The sequence below is a fragment of the Platalea leucorodia genome, assembly GCF_965183815.1.
Source record: "Platalea leucorodia genome assembly, chromosome: 5".
Lineage (NCBI taxonomy): Eukaryota > Metazoa > Chordata > Aves > Pelecaniformes > Threskiornithidae > Platalea > Platalea leucorodia.
The window spans coordinates 80,213,922-80,238,005 of NC_138827.1; the positions used below are offsets into that span (position 1 = coordinate 80,213,922).

The 24,084-nt window shown below is 38.2% G+C and overlaps 1 protein-coding gene across 7 annotated transcripts; it reads right to left on the minus strand.

Annotated features, from left to right (window-relative positions):
• Positions 1-331: 331 nt before the first annotated feature.
• Positions 332-23,722, minus strand: LOC309591818 (BBSome complex member BBS5). Of its 7 annotated transcripts, none has more exons than XM_082314632.1 (13): positions 23,613-23,722; positions 21,900-21,982; positions 20,974-21,039; positions 19,044-19,093; positions 18,231-18,358; positions 17,200-17,335; positions 16,074-16,169; positions 15,495-15,557; positions 14,504-14,638; positions 14,305-14,388; positions 12,432-12,455; positions 12,227-12,316; positions 8,726-8,933 (listed from the first exon to the last, which is right to left on the minus strand). In XM_082314632.1, the coding sequence occupies exons 1-13, from the start codon at positions 23,672-23,674 to the stop codon at positions 8,847-8,849; spliced, it is 1,104 nt and encodes a 367-aa protein (XP_082170758.1). In that variant the 5' UTR covers positions 23,675-23,722; the 3' UTR covers positions 8,726-8,846. The 7 variants fall into 7 exon arrangements, with proteins under 7 accessions (XP_082170755.1, XP_082170754.1, XP_082170756.1 ...); XM_082314633.1 differs by lacking the exon at positions 23,613-23,722 and adding an exon at positions 23,106-23,321; XM_082314634.1 differs by lacking the exon at positions 12,227-12,316.
• Positions 23,723-24,084: the final 362 nt, after the last annotated feature.

Sequence of the window (24,084 nt, forward strand, 5' to 3'; positions counted from 1 at the left end):
CCGAAATGAGCTACGTTGGCTGTGCCTTTGCCGTATGTCTACCTCTGTCTCCTAGGAAGGCAATGCAAGGGGTCAATTTAGTCAGGTGTGGTGGGCTTCTTTTCCAGTTTTCTTGCTACATTAGATTTATGACATCCTTTAGATTTGAGACACTCTCTTTATTCAATGGAGAAATCCTTCGAGGAGATACGCTATAAAAATGGTGGGCACGCTCTACTTTAAGAAAAGTGAGTGCTCTGTTTTGGGCAAAGGCTGTACTAAGAAATCTGTGTCCTGTCGATGTGATAGTGCTGATGAGCTGATCACTAAAAGAGACACCATCAAGTGATACTTTTGTAGTTTTAAAAACAAACTTTAATTGTTAAAAGTTTCAACATCAAAATGCATCAACGCTATTAGATGGAAAAGTCCTCTCTGCCAGAGGTACTTGGCGATGATCAACTCTTCTAGGACTTTTCATGAATGCTTGTTAATGGCCTCAGATCTCTGAGAAAAACTTCCATAAAATATTTGCTTTGGAAATAAATATAAAAGCATAAAAAAGTGGAAAATCCTTGGTACCAGAAGCCTAAACATAGTAGGTGAAACAGTAGAACTATTAACCTCGTGAACTTCTCTCTCTTTCCTCACATCTGGCTACTAGTACAGCTTTGGCTGAGATTGGCATTTCTTAGGCCACTTTTGTTTTCAATACGCACTTCAATTCCAGGCTAAATTAGTTTTAGAAGGCTCTAATGAAAATATTTTCAAAATATGGCTGAAGAAGGCAGGATTTACATACATTGTTGAAGGGGGAAATCAGGCTGTACAAACAGCCAGTCAGAATAAAATTAGCAACCTACTAGTTGTATTTAACTTAATTCATGGGCATTGTTTGGAGGATAAGCCACCAATATCCTGGATTGTCTGAGTGTAAGGAAGTCTAACTAGCTTTATTGGCAATTTCACAGAGTGAAAAATGGAGTTCTCTCTGAAATCTTCATTTATTCTAATCAATGTTAATTAGAATTCCTCAGGATTTTAAACATTGGCAGAAATTTAGTTGTTGTTGGTTAGCTAGTAAATATCTTAAGACTTGGACAGACAGATGAACTGTTTAACAGGTAACAGTATAACTAGTATGCTGCTACAAAACTCTGTACAATTTGGGGACGTTTTCATGCAACAAAACCAGAAGAGCCTATCGAAACTCCCTCACCATATCACATTGTCCAGCATTTTGTTTACAGTTTGGATAACTTGAAGAGGTTTAAGCGTGTAGCCAGGCAGGAGGCTCCAGTAGCATATCGGATCTCTTTCAGTATGCCAATCCATTCCTTCTTTTCATCATCATACCTGCATTTAACAAAACAAGGTCAGAACATAGCTTCTTAAAAGTTTAGTTTGATACTTCACCACACATGCGTGAGGAGGAGGATAGTCCACATGTTGCAAACGCTTGTAGCAACCGTGTGCTGAAGGATGCCACAAAAGGCTGCTTTTCTCCTCCAGAACAGAAAGGTGTTCTTGCACAGTTGTCCTTTTGCTGGTCCCTAAAGCTTGTTGCTGGCCTGTGTCACACTTTAATTACTCCTATAAAAGCTTCCTCCTTGTCTTAAGTATCCCTTCTGAATTCCTTCAGATTCTTACATATAAAGCTGTTTTTTCTGGGAATCCTTCCTATCCTTCTGCCAGTTAAAACTCCTGAATTTACCTTAGCAACAGAAGAGTCACAGCAGAGATGTGATGTTTCATCACTGCTACCGTGATTTAGATTAAAAAAAAAATAATCTAGGAGATAGATAGATAGGGATTTCTGATTCTCTTGGAACAATTACTCATTTGACTGTTAACACATGAATACTCTGTGTCTACAGGCTTTTCTCTGTAAGAATGTAATGAAACAGAGAATGTTTTTATGGTACAGTTACAAGGCTAAGCCCACCAAGAGATATGGCAACTTACTCTTTTAAAGAGGAAAAGAATCTGAAGATCATGCCTCAGACTGTTCAAATTATTAGTAGGTGGCAGTAGTCATTAGATCCAAGTCTCATGTTTATTTGTACTTTCTGACAAACGTTTCTATCTGTCAACAACGGCTTTACAACCTGTACTATGGTTCATTTCCACAGTTAAACAGAAAACTATTTTACCCTCCAGTGTCTACAAACCTCGATTGTAGATATGGCTTTCCACCAGGAAAGCATGATTAAAATTAAACTTACTTCCATATGTCAGTGACTTCACTGGGTGCAAATTCTTTAGATTCAAGCTGAATCATTGCAAAGCCTCCAATAGCATACAAAGCTCCACTTAAGGTGACTAAACTGATGGAACTTCTCTCTTGGGGAAATTCAGGCATAATCTCCCACCTGAAGATGAAAAGAAAAACCAAAGTTAAACAAACACACGAGAAATATTCTAAACTGAATGTGCTAAAAAATACACCTCTGGGTGACATAAATTCAGGTACGAAGGACCGCCTGAGTGAATGGTTTAGTAAAAGGAAAAAAATCTGAGATTTATCAGCAGTGAGTTTCAGTGTCTCCATCCCCACACCGACTTCCTGCAAGGCTTAAGCGATGGAATTACATCAGGATGTAATCATCTCTTCCCAGAGACCACTTCTTACAGGTCACCTGGTCCCATCATCAGTAATACGCTTTATACAGATGTACTGCTCTCCAGCTACTCTCATTTTTCCCCTATAGTTTCCAAAATGCATATTCATTTCAAGTGGCATTGACATCATAATTTGAGTTTAAAAAAAAAAAGTCACTGGAGCTCATTAGCATAATTTCACATTTTCTGCCAATTCACACCTATGAACATATAAAACAAACAGATATCCCACTTCTGGATGATGACAACATCAAAACGCATAGGCTAATTTGTCTCTCTCGCTTGTGTGACTTGACTGTTACAAAACAGAGTAAACCAAGACAAGAGCCTGCAGATTTTTCAGAGCACAAGCTGCACGTGTTTCTGAACAAAGGAATAGAAGAACGTGCCAAACATCATGGTAACAAAATGATCTTTATTTTCTATAGAAAGTGTAAAGTCCAAAGTTCCCTCAGAGAACGACTTCTGGCATAATTCATATTCTGTATTGTTAAATTTTATAAGCAAGTCTCTTTGGGATAGCATGCATTTAAGTTAAAGCTTTTGTTGTGAGGTTGATGGCTGCAATGCCACCTGTCAGCAAAGACAGCACAGCCAAATGTGTTTCTATACAATAGAAGTGCTTATTAATAAAATAAAGGTGCATCCAGGATGACTTATAAGTTTGAGCAATCATAATAAAGCTTTACTGATATTATTTTAAATGGAAGTTTGTAAATAAGATGGTAGGAAGGCAAAGTAACAAAAAGGAAAATTAAGAGTAGAAAGACACAGATACAGAGGGTATAAACTGGAAAATCATAAACATATGAGGGATGCTGACTGCTAAAGATTCTGGCTGTGAGGAAGAAATGGGAAAGTATCTGGACCAAATTGAGCTAATTCCAGGTATGACTCACTCTCTTTTGTCATTACTTTTTCTTTATAGTATTTCAGAGCATGCACTTAAAATTGAAAGTCTTTCTAGAGTTTTCATATTAAATAAATAAGCAGAATTATCTGCCTGTCACTAACTAGTGGTAAATGGTATTTGCTGTGACAAGGTAAGTGAACAGCAAGACATCACAAGGCCACGTACCCGAAGGACATTCAGGCAGTCCTGTTCAGGCACCTGATTTCTCTTGCTGGGGTTTCATATTTAATGCCAGTGCTGTTTCAACTAGATTGCGTGGCCCGTGCCCATCTCTCCCACTCCTCCCCTATTATGCCAGCACACCTGTCTATGTGGCTCTGTGGTCAACTAAATCGGGAAAGTAATCAGATTTTAAAAAAAAAAACAAAACCTTAGAGGATGAGTTATTTTCGCTACATGAGCTCTTTGATCATGTCTGCAATGTAGCTATGCTAGCATAGAAAATGCATGTGGGGGCAGGAAAAATGCCAGAGATACAGGCTCCTTAAGCTGCTGCTGCTGTTGTTGCTGAAGACGTGAACGTAGACCAAGTGCCTCAGTGGGAGTACAGGCACCAGAACACCCTTGTGACTCTTCTCTCAGAGCTCTTAAAAGCCTAGATGATAAAACACTTGCTTAAAAATAGCTTGAATATTGCACTCACTTATTGGTGGTCAGATCAAACGCTTCAACAGATGCAGTAAGGCCATCTTCAGTGACACCACCTGCAATGACAATCTTGCCCTTATGGATAGCTGTTCCAAACATCGAGCGAGCCACTTTCATTGGAGCCAGGTCTCTCCAGTCTCCTTTCTTGGGATTGTATACAAATAGTCTATTAGTGCATTTCCTGGGGAGGAAAAAGAAAACCTGTGATCATTTCTAGTGAACTTTTGGCTTGTTCCAAGTGAGACCTAGTTGAGGTGGATTGTATGGGTTTATGTATAACACCTCTTTCCTCTCCATGAGATCTTTTCTTGTATCTAACCTGGGAATCTTTGCATGTCTACAAAGCACTAATCACATTCATAGAACTAAATCAAATGTTACATGCTGCTTACACAGGGCAGCAATTTCACTGTGCCTTACAGGAGAAAGACAACGTCCTTTCCCAGCGTATTCTATTCAGATGGGTTTGTGGAGGAATGTATGACAAAGGTTGTAAAAGAAAGATTATGCTGCTGTTTTGGCTGATTTGACAAGCTTGTATCTTAACTGTCCCCTATACAAACAATGAAAAATTACCACCACATGCTCAGTGTGAGTGAAGACTTTGATTTTCCTAATATTATACCCATTAAGGTATAACAGGCATCCCAGGTCAGAAAATTTGAAAAACTGACACAGTAATTCCATGGCACCTAAGTATTTCTATCTGGAAGGAAATAATACTTTCAGTGAGGGTCCTTATAGCTAGCTATTGCTAATGTGTCTGCAATGTAAGTAAAACTTGCCTTGGAAATACGTACGGTCATTAAAATAACTAGTTGGGATTACAATTTATATGCAATTTTTCCTTATCATGAAAAAGATATCCTATCTACCATAATGTGTTCCCTCTGTCAAATTGTCAGCAGCCTTAATCCAGAGATGTAAAAAAAGTGAAACCCTGATTTCTGAGAGTGAGGACATACCATCTATAACGGATCAACCAAATAATGTTATAAATTGTCATGACAAGACTTAGAGACTCACTTATCATCGGTTTTTCCACCCAGACAATATATCAATCCATTGTTTGAGATAGTAGCATGGCCATATACTTTGATGGGTAGTTTTTTGATCTCACCCCATTTCATTGCCCTGGAACAAGAAGAATACCACCGTTAGGCTCTCTCAACTAACAAATGGGCTATTTACAGGTCCTCAGTGGGCATAATGAAATTTTAAACATACACAGGATCATAGCACAACACTGAATCTAGAGACTCCTCAGTGCGAAGGTCCTTGCCTGCAATTACATAGATCTTGTTGTCTGACTCTCCCAGCCCGAAGAGACACCTGGCCGACGGCAGCGGAGGAAGGGCAACCCACTCACCAGCGATGCTGTCCAGCTGAAAGAGCATCAGAACGGGAAGTGTTAGGAAAGGCAAACAGTAGAAATCCACACAACAAACACTGTTCCACAAAATTAATCTAACTGTACTCAGTGTCTCTCAACAGCTCCTCTGCTTGCCTGAACAACCTACCCTTTCCCCAGTGCAGCTAATGATGACTTCTACCCACCCATGCTTTGTAGTGCTGAGATCTAGCAGGGTCAATGGCACACAGCTCTCTGCATCTGCTCACCCTCACGCATCCTCACAGAGCTTCTTTGCCTCGTTATTAAGCTCTTCTTCCTTGTTTAAAGGTCCCTCACTCTCTGAGGTCTGTTGGAAAGAACAGGCTCCCTGCCTGAAGGGAGCAGACACTCCGGCCATTCCATACGTTTAGCCGGTTGTCCTCATCGCTACAATGAGAGATGCCAGACATCCTCACACCATTCCTCTTAATGATCAGCAAGTATTACGTGGCAAATGGCACAGACGTTTCTTCTGCAATCCCTAGAGCAAAAGAGGTGCTGTTTCATCACAAATAACCTCAAAAGCTCCTGAGATCTCTGAAGGCACAATGAATAAAGACTTCACTCTTAAGCAAAAAAGGCAGGCAGTGCAGCTCCACTGGCAAGAATATTGATGTCATCCCTACTGACGTACTCCCACGGCTGTCTCAATTCACACTGAGTATGCTGAACACACCTAAGGAGAAGCAGCAGGAGAAGGACAGAAGAAAAAAACAAACAAACAAAATAAAACACTATTTTCTTAGAACTGTGGTGCTTAATTTTTATTTTGATCTGAGAACTTCTTACAATTGAACCTGAATGCTCTCTAACATTCAGAAAGAGTATTTTCTCTCTTCTATTGCATATAGATTTGCTTCACGATGTACAGGAACGGAGGGTAAAATGTGACTTTGCATGAGTGTAACGCCATCTGACAGAAAGCAAGAGAAAGTTCAGTCAAAGTAATCAGATCTGGGTTTAGCGCAGTGACAGCCTTTTTCCAGAAGTATGTTCCACAGTCAAGGTCTCCATGCCAAAATGCACCTCCCAAGTCTGACAGACCACCCCTACTGGACAGGAGGTTTTATTGCAAGAGTGAAATTTAGTTCGTGGACATGGATTGCCCCAGCAGCTGGATCTGGGTGGCATAATGAGGAGAAGATGTACCCGTCACAGATCACAGCATGCTTGGTGACTCAGTCTTGAAGATGACATATCTACTGATGATAGGGCAGAAACTAGTCATGCATTTCTGAGCCAGTGGCAGCCTTGTTTTCTCCTGGGTTGCTAGCTACCACATACATAAAATGATAACAGGTGCTTCACTGGTGAAGTAAGTGAAAATCCGTTTGGCACCATATTAACATTTTAGAGGGAACAACAGCCACATGGATAATGCAGACAAGTATTTTAACTATAGGCAGTAGTAGCAGCAAGCAAGCTTAAAGATGACAAGCGAGAGAGCAGGATTTCAGAAAATTGGATGTAGACATATAACGTAGGATTCTGAAAACATCATCAATTTTTAATATCAGTCTTGAGGTTCAGTTTTTCAGAGGACCCTTTCTAGTAGCCTGAGACTTAGACTATTCAGTTCTGGATTATATACATGATGACATCAATGCAGTATTGCTATTAGAAGAATATTTCTGTAACAAGTTCTGCACTTCAGTGATTAGTGTTTTACACCTGCATAAGGAAATCAAACAGTGCTAATCCCTCTCTAGCAAACTAAGACCTCCCTCTCATAGATAGAACGAATGCCCGAAACCAACTCTTTCATTGTGTGTGAAATCACAATGGGCCATACTCCTATAAACACTTAATATTTGCATTTTTTAATATCTGAAGGCTTTAAAATTCTATCACTGCTTATCAATCTATCTGCTTTATTTCATATTGAAACAGGCCTACTTTCACTCTTTTAGGCCAATGTGCCTAAAGACAGGACACGGCCAGCAGCATATTGCATAATTCATCATGAGATAGCTTAAATATCCCCCAAAGCATGTAGCCAGGCAGCTAAAAACCCAACGGAATTAGTTTATGGTATAAGCATGCCAAATTGTATTTTTGCTAAGTTTTCTGAAATATGTTGGGGAAGTTACAGTTTGTATTCATCAGCCTTATATTTATACAGATTTGCAAAGATATAAAATTACGCTCTCAGTTGAAACATGGTATTTAGTGTACTGACATTGACAATTTGCCAAGAAAACAACTTTCTACCTCTAAATTATGTATTTTAGAATGTCTTTAGGTTTTCAAATGTACATGTGACAAAAGGACTTCTGGAATTTTAGTGACAAAAGTGGCATTTAAAATATGCACATTACTGTTGTCATAAAAATATTTCAGACACAAAAAAAGAAAGACATCTCATTAGATCTAGAGGAGCTAAGCACTCAACTTTCATGGAAGTTAACAGAAATTCACAAAAGGTATTTTACAAAAATATTATTAGGCTTAAATTTAGGCATCTGTACCATGAAAAATCTGGGCCTTAAACAATGAAAGCCAGTGCCTAGATATTATATACTAATCCTTTTAATCTTCTCTGAGATCTCACCAGGGGTTTGATCTTGAAAGAGAAGATGCAAGTCCCTTGGTTTCATTTATCTCTGAGACAGGAATAGCTCTCTATAGATACTTCTCTCCATCGACTGCACAGACAGACCAGCCAACTCACTTGCAGAGACTCAGAATACTTTTCAGTAACTCTTATAAGCACCTATTATTGCACCAACAATTATAAAGCTTATACCTGGAAGAAGTATGACTGGAAAGGCTGATCCTTGTTCTCCTCTTCCACATACAGTCCTCCAACAATGTAGACCTGATTTTGTTTGGTGACTATACTGGAATGATTTCTGGGAATCTGTTCTGCCAGGGCTGCTAGGTAGCATTCGTTTTCAAGAGGATCATAAGCTACTGCAGCAGTGTCATTAACCAGAAGAATTAGGTCTTTGACAAACATGCCATGTCTGGGAAGGTCATTTAGGTAGCCAGGCAGTAAATCTTCATCTCCTACATCGCCATTCACCTCCCCTTTGGTTGACTTTTCTGTACTTTTGCCAGAGTCAGGCAGTTTTCCAGCAAAAGCATCCTTAATAATCTTTACTTTTTTCTGAAGGTCTGAGTTGCTTTTAATTATATCATCCTTCTCCACATGTTCTTTGAAATATTTTTCTGGCATAAGACGAAAACGTATGCAGTCAAAAATTTCCCCCAGGCTCTTTACTCTGTTCTCCTTGTCTGTTCGGACCCATCTCATTACTGCTTCAAATACCAGTTCTTCCTTCTCTACGTTTAAGCTGTCAGGTGAAATAACTGAGATAAGTTCATGCGGGGCAAGCTGCATGAAGTCCTCTTCTTTGCAGATCTGCACAAAATGATCTGAAACAAAATCACGGGCAGAAAATGCAAGTCGTGGGCAATCAAGCAGAACACCTAACCGAAGGATGGCCAGACAGTTACCAACAGCAAGCCTCTTCTGAAGATAGGAGACGCACACAGTGAATACAGAAGGGATCTGAAAGCGACTGGCCAAAGCAAAAATATCTTGCACGTTAGAATCATTAAGATCAATACTTGCTGAATAAAGGTATTTGACAATCATATCCAGGATGTTGGGGTCAACATTATCTAGAACTACCTCCTTCTTTTTCTCTTCATTTTGCTCGGATAAGAAATACTCACGAAAATAAGGGCTACATGCCGACAGAATCAATCTGTGGCAAGGCAGGCTTCTGTCACCAGCTTTTAGAGAGCAATCTATAAACTTTTTCTCTTCGAGGAGTTCCTTAAGGCCATCCTGAAGAAGGGTGGATTGGTAAAGTCTGAGCTCTTCAGTGAGTTCCCTTTGGGAATCCATTTCGCAAATACTTGGGAAAGGGGAGGGAGCAGAAAGCTTTAGCTGTTGTCTGCCCAAAGGTCGGTCTGTAAAAAAGGCAGACCAATGTGCTTTGCCTTGCCTGAAGCCTCTGGAACTTAATCTCGCTAGCTAAATATAGGTACATACTCTTACAGGTTGGAATTTAGGATGGATGGTTTGGAAAAAAAGAGTTGCTCTCACAGCTGTCAAAGAGTGAAAGAAGCAACTGTTGCTTTTAGTCACTACGGTCAGGTTTTACCATCATTCTCCACATTGAATCAATGAGATTACGTGCAGTGTAAGAAATTATTTGACATGAGTAAGGACGGTGGAATCTGACCCTCAGTGAGACAGCTATGAGCAAGATTGTAAAGATACATGTACCAAATATTCTGAAATAGAAATATTATTAACCGAGTTGTCAGCTGCAACTACTGTTCATTTTTTCAGAGTTGCTTAATACATCTCATTGCTGCAGTCATCAAGATATTAAAAAACTCCAGAACTTTGCATCAATTATCTGTGCTCTAAGATCATTTTTTTACATACCCATATCACATCTGCAATTTCTTCAGATAATAAGACTTTGAAATTCATTTTGAGCTGCTTCTTAATATCCATTTGCTTGTATTTATTTGTAAACAAAACCCTACTGTTTAGACATAAAATGTACATTATTCAGGTAAAGTTCTGCTTTCAAAAATAATTTAAAATAAAGTCTCCACCACCCCTTAATAAACACCATTCTTCATTTCAGATAATCTGTAGACATTATCAATCCTTTTAAATTCAACTGTACTAGAAATGGTGTTAACTGCTGTTAAACTAAACGGAAAACAGTACATAGGAAAGGTAGAACAGAGAATGAAAAACATGTAATCCACCATATTAACATTATTTAATGGATGTGTAATTTAAAAAAAACTAAAAGAAAAAAAAAATCAGAATTTAAACTAAGAAAGCCCCAAATCAGACAAGTAGCTTGAAAAGTGAATGAGAATTTAGAAAAATTATGCATATGTGGAAGGTTTCACAATTTAGACTGGGAACATTTAGATTTTTATTAAAGGTGGTAATACAGATCCAAAACAAATTTGAAAATTTAAGTTCTTTAATGTACTTTGACGAAGGACTGTATTTTGCCCATATAGAGAATGCTTTTTACCCATATAGTAAAATGTTCTTTGAATGTAATGGAAACAGGAACAAAACACAACTATTTGAATGCAAGATCTACAACGAGGTATAACATCATCAAAGTGTATTGAAATCGTGACTGCTTTTCAATGTAGATAGTATTTCATTAAAATATACACCTTGAAAGATTTTCTACAAACACCACAATTATATTCACACCACAGTTACTTTACTATAACAGTCAGCTGCTAAAACAACAGCTGAGAGGAGAGCTCATTTGACTTTTTCCACTTATAGAAAATAGCGCAGAGTTCTTATCTCACTAGAAAACATAACAGCTGCATCTTCCTTTAAACAATAAATGACTCATTTCTCTCTAACACATAACATCATAAAGGTCTAATGACTCAGACACAGAATCTATTTGTGTGCACTTTTTTCTAGATCATTCCTAAAAAAAGTGCTCTAGCAAAAAAAAAAAAAACCAAAAAAACAACAACCAAACAAACCAAAAAAGCCTGTATGAGGATATCTGGATTACAGTTAAATACCTGGAATGATATGTGATAAACATTTAACAAGATTATGAGACATGAAAACTAATATTTGGAACAGTATTGCTTTTTGTCAAAATTATCAGTAACAGCACCGCTGCAATGACACAGCCAATATGCCTAGACACAAAATGTTCTGCATATGATGATATTTCTATGTTGCACAACATTAAACAAGTTATGGAAATTTGATTTAGATATAATCATTATGGGAAAGTACATCACCGTGTATAAATACATGAATACTTTAAACTGAGCAATCAAACTATATACCGCACACCGCCCTATCTCAAATGGTGGTCTCCATGTATGTAGGGAGAGGAGGCTTCCTTTCCTGACATACTTCCAGGTAAAATGGCAAGCGGTGGCTGGTCCTGGCAGCCAATCACAGAGCAGTATGTAAACACATGGGTCATGAAGTTGTAAAAAAAAAAAAAAAAAGGTGGCTATCTGCCATAAAATGGTGGCTGAAACACCATGGCGGGCCCTGTGTTGTTAGGGGAGGGGGGCTCCTGCTCTGACGACCTCCTGGGGAGAGCAGGATGGGGTGGCTGGTCCTGCCAATCACACGCCTGAAAAAACCTAGGGTACAAGTGTGTGAAAACCCGCAGCCAGCCAATCACAGAGCAGTATGAAAACGCGGGGTATGACCATTTTACATAATGGTGGCTGAAATAAAATGGCAGCTGCCATGCCTGTAGTGGGGAGGGACTTCCAGGTCCTTATAGCCTGACAGAGGTGAGGGACTTCTCAGAAGCTTACACCCTGTTACCAGAGGAAGGGCGGGGCTTGTGGAACACGTGACTGCCTGCAGGGGGCGGGGCTTCCAGCAGCAGCTGGAATATATTAGATATTAGATATTGGTTGTCCTCCCACTACTTACAGAAACAATGTAATAAATACAAAGCTTTTACACATACGAGGGTTTTGAATAATCTTGCCTTTATGACACATCCTGAGGGCATATTATCTAATATTTGCCTGCTCTTTAGCTTTGGCATGTTCTTTCTCCGCTATTCTGGTACTTCTAAATTATCTTCTACAGATCTCACAAGCCCAGTAAGAACTGAGAGGCTTTCCCTGCTTAGGAAACAAACGCGTGTCAATCTAAGTCAGGTCATTACTTCCCAGAGTCCCTGGAGTGTGAATCCGTCCTTTAGCTTCTCTATTGCAAGTCCTAGTTCTTCTGAAAAAACAGGCTCCCCATCATGTTGCTTTTTGGAATGCAGGAGATATGAGAGAAAATAAAATAAAGCAGAAGGTACTTTTTAATTTTATTATCCCATTTTAACAACATAAATTTGGTAGTATGAAAAAAGATGTTCTTACCTTGTTTTCATCAGCAAAGTAAGCCTGCAAAAGAAAGAAAAAATGAACTCACAACCTTGGGAAAAAAAAAAACCAAACAAGTCTAAAAAAAAAATCTGCTAATAATTCCTTGAGGTCAAAGCTATTTGGTAAGTTTTCTTCAACAAACCAGTCTCTATGGTTTTTATTTTTGTTTTGTAAACAAGATCAGAGTTTTTTCTATGTTGAAATAATTTACAAAAGGATTCTAACAGGAGTTGGTGATTATGTTATTTTTCGTTGAATACCAATCTTTGAATTTTCCATCATAATAAACAGAGATTTTTAAATGGTCAAATTTTCATATTACATTTGTTACACTGACAAATACTTTATAGGGATTAAAATGTTAATATGAAGGCAAACTGACAGCATCCTAGCATTTTCTGCCTCATGTGCAGCAGCATTTATTATTCAATTTCAAAAACTAACTTAAAATGTGTAAGTAATATTAAAATTCAGTTATCATCATACTCAATCTAAGAAATGAACACAGAGTAACTGAACAAATTAACCAAATTTTCCTACTCTCAGGCAGAGATCTGGGAAAGAGATGCAATCTTTCCCATTCTGTGTGTATGGAAATTAAGGCTCAAACTCTTCAGGAAATCAGATCTCTGAAAATATCTACAGCTCTAGAAGTCTCTGAACCAGCAGGCTCTAGATCTTCATATTTACCAAAAAGAGCCTGATCTTGCTTCAGCTGCCCCTACGGACTGGCGAGGGGCAGCAAAAAAGGCGTTTTCCTATTCAGCTGGATCTCAAGCTATGCAAGACTCTACAGAACAGCACTGCAGTCATCAAGTGTCATGGAATGTTGGTGTGGGGCCACTCCTTGCATCCTGGACAATCTATGTCTCCTCTAACAACCACCTTCCAATCATTTACAGCTTCCAGTTTTTATTTTAGAATATGCAAAGCACAGTTATTTAATCCAGGTTACAAAGGCACCAACAGAGCAAACAGAATCTACCTTTAAGGAAAAAGCAGGTCTTCAACTATGTTCAAGACTGAATAAAAATGTGCAAAAATGAAAAGAAAAAAAGGCAAAAAGTGAGGAAAAAGGAGGGAAAGGAAGAGACAAGATCTTATCTGCATCAGTAAATGACAGCGAAAGAAAAGAAGGTGGAAATAGACTAGCACTGCTAATTTACCAAATTTCAGAGACGAATTAAGAAAACACGTCAATTGTCAATGCGTCAAGGCTAGCACTTGAAAACATGTGCAGTCTACCTGTGCAGTCAATCATGCAGTCAGGTGTTATTGGGTTGCACAGTAAATTTGGAAATTCCTAGAAAGAAGGTCACCGAGCAATCTAATGCATTTAAAAGTAAATTTTCCTGAAATACTGGGAGACAGATACTAATACAGTTTTCTAAACTGGTATTCTCAGGAGTGCAAAGGTTGTCAGGAGTGACTCAAAATTATTGCTGCCTTTCTAAAAATCTTTCAAGTTTGAATCTTAGATGAATGTTGAGCATACAGATATCACCATCTATTAATCTGCTCCAAGAGAAGGAAGACTTGTTTTAATATAATGTATTTGATTATATTGTACTGCTGGTTTTCAAGCCATTCCTGACCTTAATGTGTTGAGAAACTACATACAACTATTACTTTAAATATCTACTATTATTTATTTTGAATAATAGTTTGTTCTTAAGTTAAAATCCATATACAGAACAAATTCCTGTAGTAATCAGGATTTTGAATAAAAAGGCATGTAGGTGTGTTTTAAATACAGAAAGTTCAGTTGTAGTTTATTTTTAATAGAGAATTACAGATGTACATTGCTTACATTTGAGTAACCAAACAAGAATTATTTTATTTTTTAGTTTTCTGTGAAGCAGCTTACCACAAAAGCATCTGTATGTTCATCAGATTCTATTTCCACATCATCTTGAACCTGCTCCACTGTTAGGTCTTCAAGAGGTTGAGGCTGCAAATTAAAACACTGAAGTAAGTAAATCCACATACCTAAATATGTTTGATATATTTTTATTACTGCTGTTAACACAATATTGTATCTAATTTAAAATAACTGAGTGGAGTACCTTTTCTTCCATTTCATAATCCACTCCAAATATAGGGTTAGCTGAATAAACTCTGTGAAGTGAATTAATTTCTTTCACTGCCTCCTGTAGTTTCTCCACAGGGTCTATTTTAAAACCAAGTACATATCCTCCGCTCTATAGAACAAAGAAAAAAGAAGACATATATTTATTAGTGTTGCTTATTATTTAAACAACTTTTTCCCCTTGATAGGGATTTGCAGTTTAATGACAGCAAATTTCAGTCTGCTGATAAAATATTATCTGTATTTTGATATTATCTTATTTTCATTCTGCCACTTAAACTATGGGTGAAATAAAAACAATGACAGTGTTTCTCTATGAGGTAAATTAGCTTTCAACTGTTAGCCTATTATATAAATGGGGAACACTTCTTACACAGAAAACCAAAGGCAAACAAGGGTGGGAGAAATTCAGAAGTGATAGTAATGATTTATTCCTAGCTACTCAGCAAATGTTTAGTGTGTTAGATTTTGATGTTGTTATTAAAGAACCTTTCAGACAGAGTAAATAAAGTTAATTAGTTAATTGAACTTTAAAAAAAAAAATCACCATTAAAGGCATTTCTGATTAAGGTCAAATTGAAGAAAAACAATTTTGTCTCTTACAGCAAAACACATACACAAGTGAAAAAGATTAAAAATAGTGGTCTTTCTTAAGTATAGAAGTAATTAGATCCTGAAGATAATCTGTCAGGAGACACTGTTTTTAACAGTTATTTTGCTTTATTTTAACTAGTCATGCTGGCGTATTGTTGCTTCGCTTAGAGAAACCATAACTCACAATAGCCATATTGACCTTAACATACAGACCTTTAAGTGGTGCAAAGAGGACTTTTTAAAAATTGTGTTCAAAAGGCCACACAGCAGCAACACTCTAAGTACCTTAAAAGTAGCCCTATAACATTTCAAAATTAGAGAACTATTATATATAAAAACGTAACGAAAGAAAAAAGGCTATTAAAGTTTCTTACCTGCTGAGAACTCTCTATCACAAGTGCCAAGCCAAACTTTGAGTCTCTTATTTTTATTGAACGCTAATGGTAAAGAGGTAAAAACTGTTTGTTAAAAATTTTTTAATTACTTGATAAAAATCTGCTTTATCTATTTTTATTTACACTGTAGTAATTAAAATTACTGGTTCTGGAAGCTTGACTACCAGCATTCCCTCCCATTTACCATTACAAATCTGAACCCCTGAACCTCAGGGAACAGTGTTTTTTTATCAGAAGTGGTAACAGTGGTTAACAGTTCATTTCTGAACATCAGGTTCACAGATCATTAATCCCAGTGTATGTAGGTGGCATGAAGCATAATAGTAAATCGTTTGAAAATTGGAAATACAAGCCATTTTCAACATCTGTACCTGCCCATGAAAGCCCCCAATTAATCTGGACAGAAAAAAAATAATCTATCCTGTGGTTGATGCTGGTAAGACTAAATTCCTCCCTGACTGTGGGACATGAAATACTAATTTTGGTGAGGCGGGAGTTTTAACTGAAGACTGAATGTATGCCATTTCATTTTGAAAATGGCTGTTTTAAGATACTTACAATTTGTAGATGTGGTATGCTGACATTAAAGCTGTCGTTCATATTTGCATGCCAAACTATTCTCACATTAGTAATAAAAAACGTTCCCAAATTTCCCTATTAAAGAAAAGGTACGTTAGAACTGCTTTGAAGTATAGAGTCTTTTTTCCAAACATGATGATTACTGCTATCCATTTAAACACAAGCAGGATACAGCTTCATATTTAATTCGAGAAAAGCCTGATTCTTTCCCACCAAAACCAGTCAAAATGCTTCTACTGATTGCAAGGAAGCAAGATCCAGTCTTTAAAGGATACAGCACCCAAGTGATGAAAATAGCTGGGAGTACCTATTACTGCAGCAAAGCAGGATCAAATCACAGCACAGCAGACCTCATGGGAGTACATGAAGCATCTGAGAGTGTTCTTAACTGTACAGATCTGGAACTGGTGTATAGCGTAAGTATAATGGCATGTGGGTTAAACTTAGGCAATTGTGGAGATGTGTGCCAAGGGAATGTAGAGCAAAGAACTTTTTAGCTTGTCAGGATGGATCCTATTTCCATTCTGGACTAAAATTGCACAGACAGAAATAACAGCTTCCATTTTGTTTCATGGCTCTGGGAAATACTTGCAACTAATGCCCTGTAAAATAATAGAAATGTTTTCTGTTTTTTCCTTAAAGTCTTTATTTTTCCATGTTTTAAGACACAGATTCCTATTCCAATATTTCCAATTTTCAGTAATAGAAAGACAAAATAGAGAGACAAAATAAAAGACAATATAGTCTTATACTGTAGTCAAAGCTGCATGTAAACAGAGCACTTCAGCAGAGCACTTTGGAAACAACATGATTGTCTTTCAGGATGATACAGAGCTTTAGACTCATAAATATATCTTTTTAACAGGAACCGTATATCTAGTTCCTTGCATAGTAGCAGAGTCATGTAGACTTCAGGTTGCCAAAAAGAGACTTTGTTGTACTGAGCAGCAAATATATGGGATCAGCTTCTCCGCATGCATCAACTAATGAACTGAATTAAGGGTAATTCCTCTGAGGTTACAAAACTATAGTAGCACAATTGCTAGATGGAAGCTAAGACATTTTACCTTTGCTGTTGTCAACGTAGTCTCATTTTTTACTATACCTGGTCACTTGATAAATTCCAAACTCCATTGATTTTATCATATATTTGTTCTTGTGGTAATAATCTCAGTTGTTTGTTTTGAATCAATGCACTTCTCAGCTTCAGATCACGATACATTTTAGAAGTTTCATAAGCTCTTAAAAAAATAAAAAATACACGTTACCATTTCAGTGTTTTTCTATTATCTTTACTGTTTGTTTTAGCACCAATATGAAATATTGTATATTTTCAACTTTTCTTATCACCGTGTTGCACAAAAATGGAAGTACTATTAAAACTTCATCAACATACACCATTATATTTCAGCTTTCCTTAATGAAGTTATCTTTAAACTTAAAGGGTTTTTTTTGACATCTGTTTTGATCTTCTGTATTGTTCATGTGTATACTATCTCTTTCTTTTCCTTAGGATAGTCATGTCCCAGCCTCTATTGCAAAGCATAAATCTTCTGGCTCCCATGTTATACATAGTATGGACATCAAGAATCTTTTGTTTTTCAGTGCCCGTTAAGTCACAAACATCCAATATACGTATGTCAGTATTCCATAGCTCTTAAATAGGAATCTATGGTAACATATTATGCACACATTCATTCAGATGACTTATCTTTAGGTGGGAAACATCCACTGTTTTGTAGTCAATTAGAGTTTTGACCAGGATTTAACTCTTTATTTCCATTACATGGTCCAAAATTATGGTAATGATTATAAACAGAAATTCTAGACAGAAAATGCACACTGAAATTAGCTCTTTTGTACTTTTATTTGTTCAGATAGTCTATACACACAAGGTGTATAAACTGTGATCAATGACTGATACTAATACACATTTATTTTCATTATGCACAGTTATCTACTAGAATTTGTGATCATTCTCTCCCTTCCTTCCAGAGATTGTGTTCTCCTCTTTTGGGAAAGTTTTCTGAATGTTAAATATGGGCAGTTATATACTCAGTCCATCAGCAGTAGTAATCCCACATATTTGATTCACTGAATTTTGTAAATGAACAAACACTATTTGAAGTATGCTACCTGTGTACAGCAATAACAGAAGTGAAGAGTCTGGGACTTCCAGGGACAACATTGGTAAATATGAACTCAAACCGTGTATTGTTACATTTAGTCAATATATACAGAGCTTCTGTCTGCCCTCGTAATTTCTGTAAGGAAAAAATGAAATTTAACATTTTGACAATATAGTAGCTTGACTGTGCAGGCAATAAATAAGTCTTGACAGATTTTCTAAATTCTTGTTCTAAATAGTATATCTGAAGGTATAATCCTGATTCTACCACTGATCTACTGGTGTCTTCAACTGAACTCAGTTTTTTGTGAGAAACTAGCAGTTCCATCAACAGTAGAACTAATGAAGCCTGCCTGCTATACATGTGCAATACCATGACTGAAACAGTATTTTTGGCTTTGTTACTATGTGGCTGCCCGGGGAACCCACATGATCTCCCTGCTAGTTCTCTGCTGCAAGACAAATGGTTTCACAGTTGCATGCAATTCAAGCCACACATTTGAGAGCTTTTTTGCAGAAAATTAGTGCCTCTCTAGACCTTTGTTAAATTTAGACACAATGAACCAACATGTGCTTCACTTACCTTGAGGGCAGAAGAATCACCAAACACTGTGATTACATGAGTTTTACTGCCCTACGAAACTGACTAAAAACACACTCCTATAGAAATGTAAAACTCTCTCAACAAACTAAACTTCCATTACTATTCTATTGCTGTTCTTGCAAGTAAACTTTCAGATTATTGTCGATATAGTACAATAAGTATAAACAATGAATTACAGCTTTTTTTATTATTTAAAAAAGTATTTTTTGAAACTTACTGAGTTGGCAGTTCTCGTAGTTATATTTATAATGCAGTTGTAACCAACAGCTAAACGTTAGGAGAGGAAAAAAAAAGAATAGTTTTGAGAACAAGAAAAAACAATAGTCAAAATCACAAAGTTCAATATTGAACTTTGTAGCACACCTTTGGATGCTATTTGTGAGAATTACATGTTGTTATTAATGGTCTGGGCCCTCATCATAAAATCAAAGACTAATTTAAGCTGGAAAGGACCTTAGAAGGTTGTCTGGTCCAATGCTTTTCTCAAAGCAGGACCAACTCCATCTGGCTGCTCAGGGTACTGTCCAATTGAATTTTGAATATCTCCAAAGAAGGAGATTCCACAATCACTCTGGGAACCTGTTCCACTATTTGACTGCCATCATTGTGAACATTTTTCTCCTAATGTATAATCAGAATTTCCCTTGTTTCAGCGTTTGACTGTTGCCTCTAGAAGGTCTGTTTCATCATGATGTTGCCAGTAAATTTTACCCTTATAAATAAAGCTTTCTACATTGATATAATACTTCGTAGAAGAAAAGCTAAGGAGACGACAAAGAAAAAAAAGCAGCAAAATGGAAAGTATAAGTGGAGAAGAAACAAAAAGAAGAGGAAAAAACAGTTATAAATTTCACTTTGCCTCTTCTACTGTAGTGCTCCGATACAAAATAAAACCAGAAACAATCTCAGCTGTTCTTCCTAAAACAAATGGATGCACTAAAATGGTGCTGGGCTAAATTTCAATGTCAATGACAATCCTGCCACTGATACCAATAGTAGCACAGCCAGGTTCCAAAGAAAAAAAAAAAAAAAAAAAAAAAAATCAGTGGAGAACCAGAATTTGCTTTGGGAATATTCTGCTTCTCCAAAAGCTCAGATGTGGCAGCAGTTATGCAGATAAGAATCTTCAGTCTTTATGGAATTAATACTTATGAAAATACCAGAGAAAGACTATTTCCTAGGTTGTTTATGAGAAATTTTATAGAACTAAAAGAAACAGCAATGGTCAAAAATGGTATCCAATAAATGTTATGTTTTGCCTATATATTCCCTTAGTGGAAGAAATAATGCATTATCTTGAAAGCTAGAGAGTATTTTAAACTCTAAAAGCCATAGGTTAGACTTCCTTGAGCTTCTATAGGGCTGAATTACTCCCTAAGGTTTTTTGTGATCTCCTCTGAAAAGGTCTATTCTAAAACTTAAATACACAACCAAACATTTTTTTGAATTTTATAAATAAATATGAAAGTAGCAGTGTGTGTGTACACACTTGTATGAGTGTGCATGTATGAGACAGCAAATGCAGAAGAGCAAGCAGGCAGAGGGCATAAGTTTATATACATTAGGAACAGAATACAGATTTTCAGTATTGACTGGCTATTGGGAACTGAGCACTGGAAATAATACGGGTACAAAGTGCGTGCATCCTGCTGCTGCTTCAGCAAATTAAATTAAATATGAGCAGACCTGCTAGCTACTCATACAGTTAAAATTAGAAGCTTATTCAGGGTTTACAATAGTAAATTTGGAAAGGCAGGTACTTGTGGGGAATAAAAACTGTAGAACAACACAGAATGTGAATAGAGGTGTCAACAACAAGTAAAGCAAGGTGTGAAGAAACTAAAGCTTTTGTTTCTTTCTAGAAAAATGAATGAATCCCACATAGGCCAAATGAAAACTATGTCTGAAGTACTCTTCAACTTCTGTTCTGAGAAATTAACATTGAATATTAATATTTTGCTATGAATTATTATAACAGTTTCTATATTACAAATAGATTCATTAGTAACAGTTTATTTCAGACTTTACAGAGCAACAAAACTATACTTTACTATTCTGTACTGTAATCAATACTATTGTGAAAGAATAGCATGCCACCACAAAGGAAATATAAAATTTGCAGTTGTTTAACAGGAGATGGTACTTACAGAGATTGACTCTGGGCAATGACAGTGAGCGCCAAATAATCCGCAAATTTGTCACAAGCAGTCTACCTGGAAAGAAAGAGTGTAGATATTTTCAATCTGAACAACTTCCATTCAATTAAATGTTCCATTCTGTGGTACATATTTACCTCTAGTTTTAAAGCACCAGAATATTCCTTCCCCTTGAGAGGAAAAAGAAGAAAAGCACAGCACACCCCAGCAGAAAAATCACTACACACTTTTGGGGTTTTTTTGAATGCTAGGAGAGAAAATCCAGCAAGGAACAAATGAAACAACCTCTAATATATACCAGCATTCCTCAAAAACAAACCAAGAACAGTTACTGATTTCACATCCACCTGCCTATGGTAAAAATGCGGAGACACAATCAATGCAGAACTGCTCTGGGGAGGAGAAGGGGAAGGCAGTGAGTTAACTATCACAGCTGTCTTCAGAATAACCTCACCCCTTTATGTCACATGCAAATTTCTTCGATTCTGTACCCTGTTAAGCAGTACATCCAGCCCCAGGAAGGGTCATCTCAGCATGCTGGCAGCTTCATGCCCTTGCACACTATATATATACTCCTTACTGATTCAGTTTAAACCAGGTTAGGAAAAACTAAGCATTAAACAGGATTACAGCAAAAGATCACCACAGTGTTTATAAATGGATGATTCTTACAAGGCTTTAAATTCTAAACAAATTCTGAGACAATATTATCACCTTCCTATAACTTTGAACAAGAGATCCTATTTGAAAATACTCCAAGGATCTGACTCCAAGGGATTCAGATCTGTGAAATAGGCAGGATCTATTTTCTGCAACAGACCATTGATACCGAGTTCAATGGAAAACAGACAGGGCTTTCATGAACCTACACAGGTTAAATATTAGAATGGTTACAATTTCCCTGAGTATGCAGTTACCTCTGTCTCCATTGTTTCCTTTGGTATCTTCAACAGACTCTAAGCAGTCTATAAGGACCTCTCCAGGTCTCATTTTCATTTGCCTAAAAGAAAAAAAAAAGGAAGAAAAAAATTACTTAATGAAAAATAGATTACATTTATCCTCCAAAAGAAGTCCATTTCTATTTCCCCACTTCGCTTTCCTTTCTCCTTTTTTTGCTTAGTGTGTCATACAATGAAAATTCCACATATGCACACATACACACAAATCAACATTATATACCTGAAATTGCTATTACTACATGTAGCATATGAAAAATATTAATACCTTTATTATTAAATTATAACAGTAAATAAAGAATTATGTAGCGAGTGTGACCAAGCAAACTATACCCCAAAATAGCGAGAAAGTGTGTGAAAATGGGAGGGAAAAGCACAAAAGTTGCATTCACATCATTTTTAATGGATAGAGTATGTTGCCTCTTGCTGTACTTTTAGGTCATAAGGAGTAGAGCCAGGCTCAGGAAAGAATAGATGCCAGCAAAGGAAATATCAGATGTATACCGTAATGTCAAATGCTCTGCTAAATTTTCCACAAAGGGTGTGGTTTGGTGGGTTTTTTTGTTTTTTGGGGTTTTTTTTATTTTGCTTGATTTAACTGGTCTAACCACTTAATTACATAACAGCTACTGCAGTGTGAAATTTTGCTGTATTTTAATTGTATTGTGTAAAGCAAACAAAACTCTTCAGTGTATTGGCATGACAGAAACAAAATGCGTTATCAGGAGGGGAATTCCATGAGATACTACTGGAGATCAGGATTGAAACACTAGGTATGGATTCAACAATACAACACCACAAGAGCACAAAAGATATTAGGCAGAAGGTAGCAAGAATAGTAACGTTAGCGTTAAAGAAAATACAGAAGCAGGCTCTGTCTACATGACAATTCTACAAGAAAGTAAGACAGAACTCCTTAAACATCCAAGATACAATTTCATGTTTCTAAAATTACTGCAGGGAGCATGTCTGAGGGACAAGGGGTGTTCTCAGTAGCGTCAACTAAGCAGGAGGGAGATGAGCATGACAGTACACTTTCAGCCTCCACCCCCAAAATCATCACCAACCAGCTGCTAACTTGTAGCCCCATATTACAAAAGCTATGCAAGGTTTTGCCAGAGAAACCAGAGCAGAAGTTTTATGTCTCCGATAAGGCTGACAGCTCACCAGCGGCCAAGGCCCACAGGAGCGAGGAAGCACTGCCTCCACGAGGATGCAGGTGACAACCCTTCAGCTCTGGCCCCTCAGAGGCTGCACAGCCACTGCCCGTGCCCGTGAGCCCAGGCTGCTAAAACCGCGGCACGGACACCGAGTCCTTCTTACCAGTGACTGGTACCGTCCCCTCCGACACACACCTTAAGTTTGCTTTTACTTCTCAGCGCCAGGTATTTTTTTTTTCTTTTCTTTTATAGATCGGAACGGTTACTAGACTCCACCTACCAAAAACTCGCCAGCCAGCCCGCCTGGGTCCCAACGGCCACACAAACCCTTCCCGCCCTGCCAGGAAAACACGCTCCCCCCCGCTGCCGCCACAATGGTAGGGCTCCCAGCATGCACCGCGCCTCTAATGGCGGCCGCGCTCAGCCTACTGAGAGACAGCGCTCAGCCTACTGGCAGACCCCGGACGGGTCCGAAAGCCCTGCCGTAAGGGGAGGGCAGGGCAACGGCACTCACTGCGGGGAGATGTCGAAGCGGACATCTCTGTCCTCCCACAGCACGTCCAGCACCGCGCTCATGGCTGCCGGCCGCGGCGCGGGGCGGCGCTCCCTCCGGCGAGTCGCCGCGCCGCCGTGGCAACGGAGGCGGTGTCTCGCGCACCCGTCAGCGATCGGGATTGGCTGCGGGGCTGCACGTGGGGGGGCCGCCCGCTCTCCCGCCTGCCCTGGCCCCGCCCCCGGCTCGCCTGAGGCGGCGGCCGCGGCTGGCAGCGGGCGGGGTGTGGCGTGTGGCGGGGGGAGGGCCCGCCCGGCGCCTTCCCTCGCTGCCGGCCCGGTGGCGGGGTTGTACGACCTCGGCAGCGCCAACGGCCTGGCGCTTGTGAACGCTCTGTGAAGGAGAGCGGAGTGCTCTGAGTCGCTGGGACATGTAATAGTTGCAGCTTTTCCTCGCGTCTTAGTTTTGTCTGGTACAAGGTGACATCTGTATT

Excerpts from the sequence above, each read along its gene's own strand:
- LOC309591818 (XM_082314628.1), bottom strand. The coding sequence starts at position 9,411 with ATGGATTCCCAAAGGGAACTCACTGAAGAGCTCAGACTTTACCAATCC. Across the intron at positions 5,297-5,389 it reads GTGTTGTGCTATGATCCTGT|GGCAATGAAATGGGGTGAGA; the intron begins GTATGTTTAAAA and ends TTCTTGTTCCAG. Across the intron at positions 2,352-4,157 it reads TTTGATCTGACCACCAATAA|GTGGGAGATTATGCCTGAAT; the intron begins GTGAGTGCAATA and ends TTTCATCTTCAG.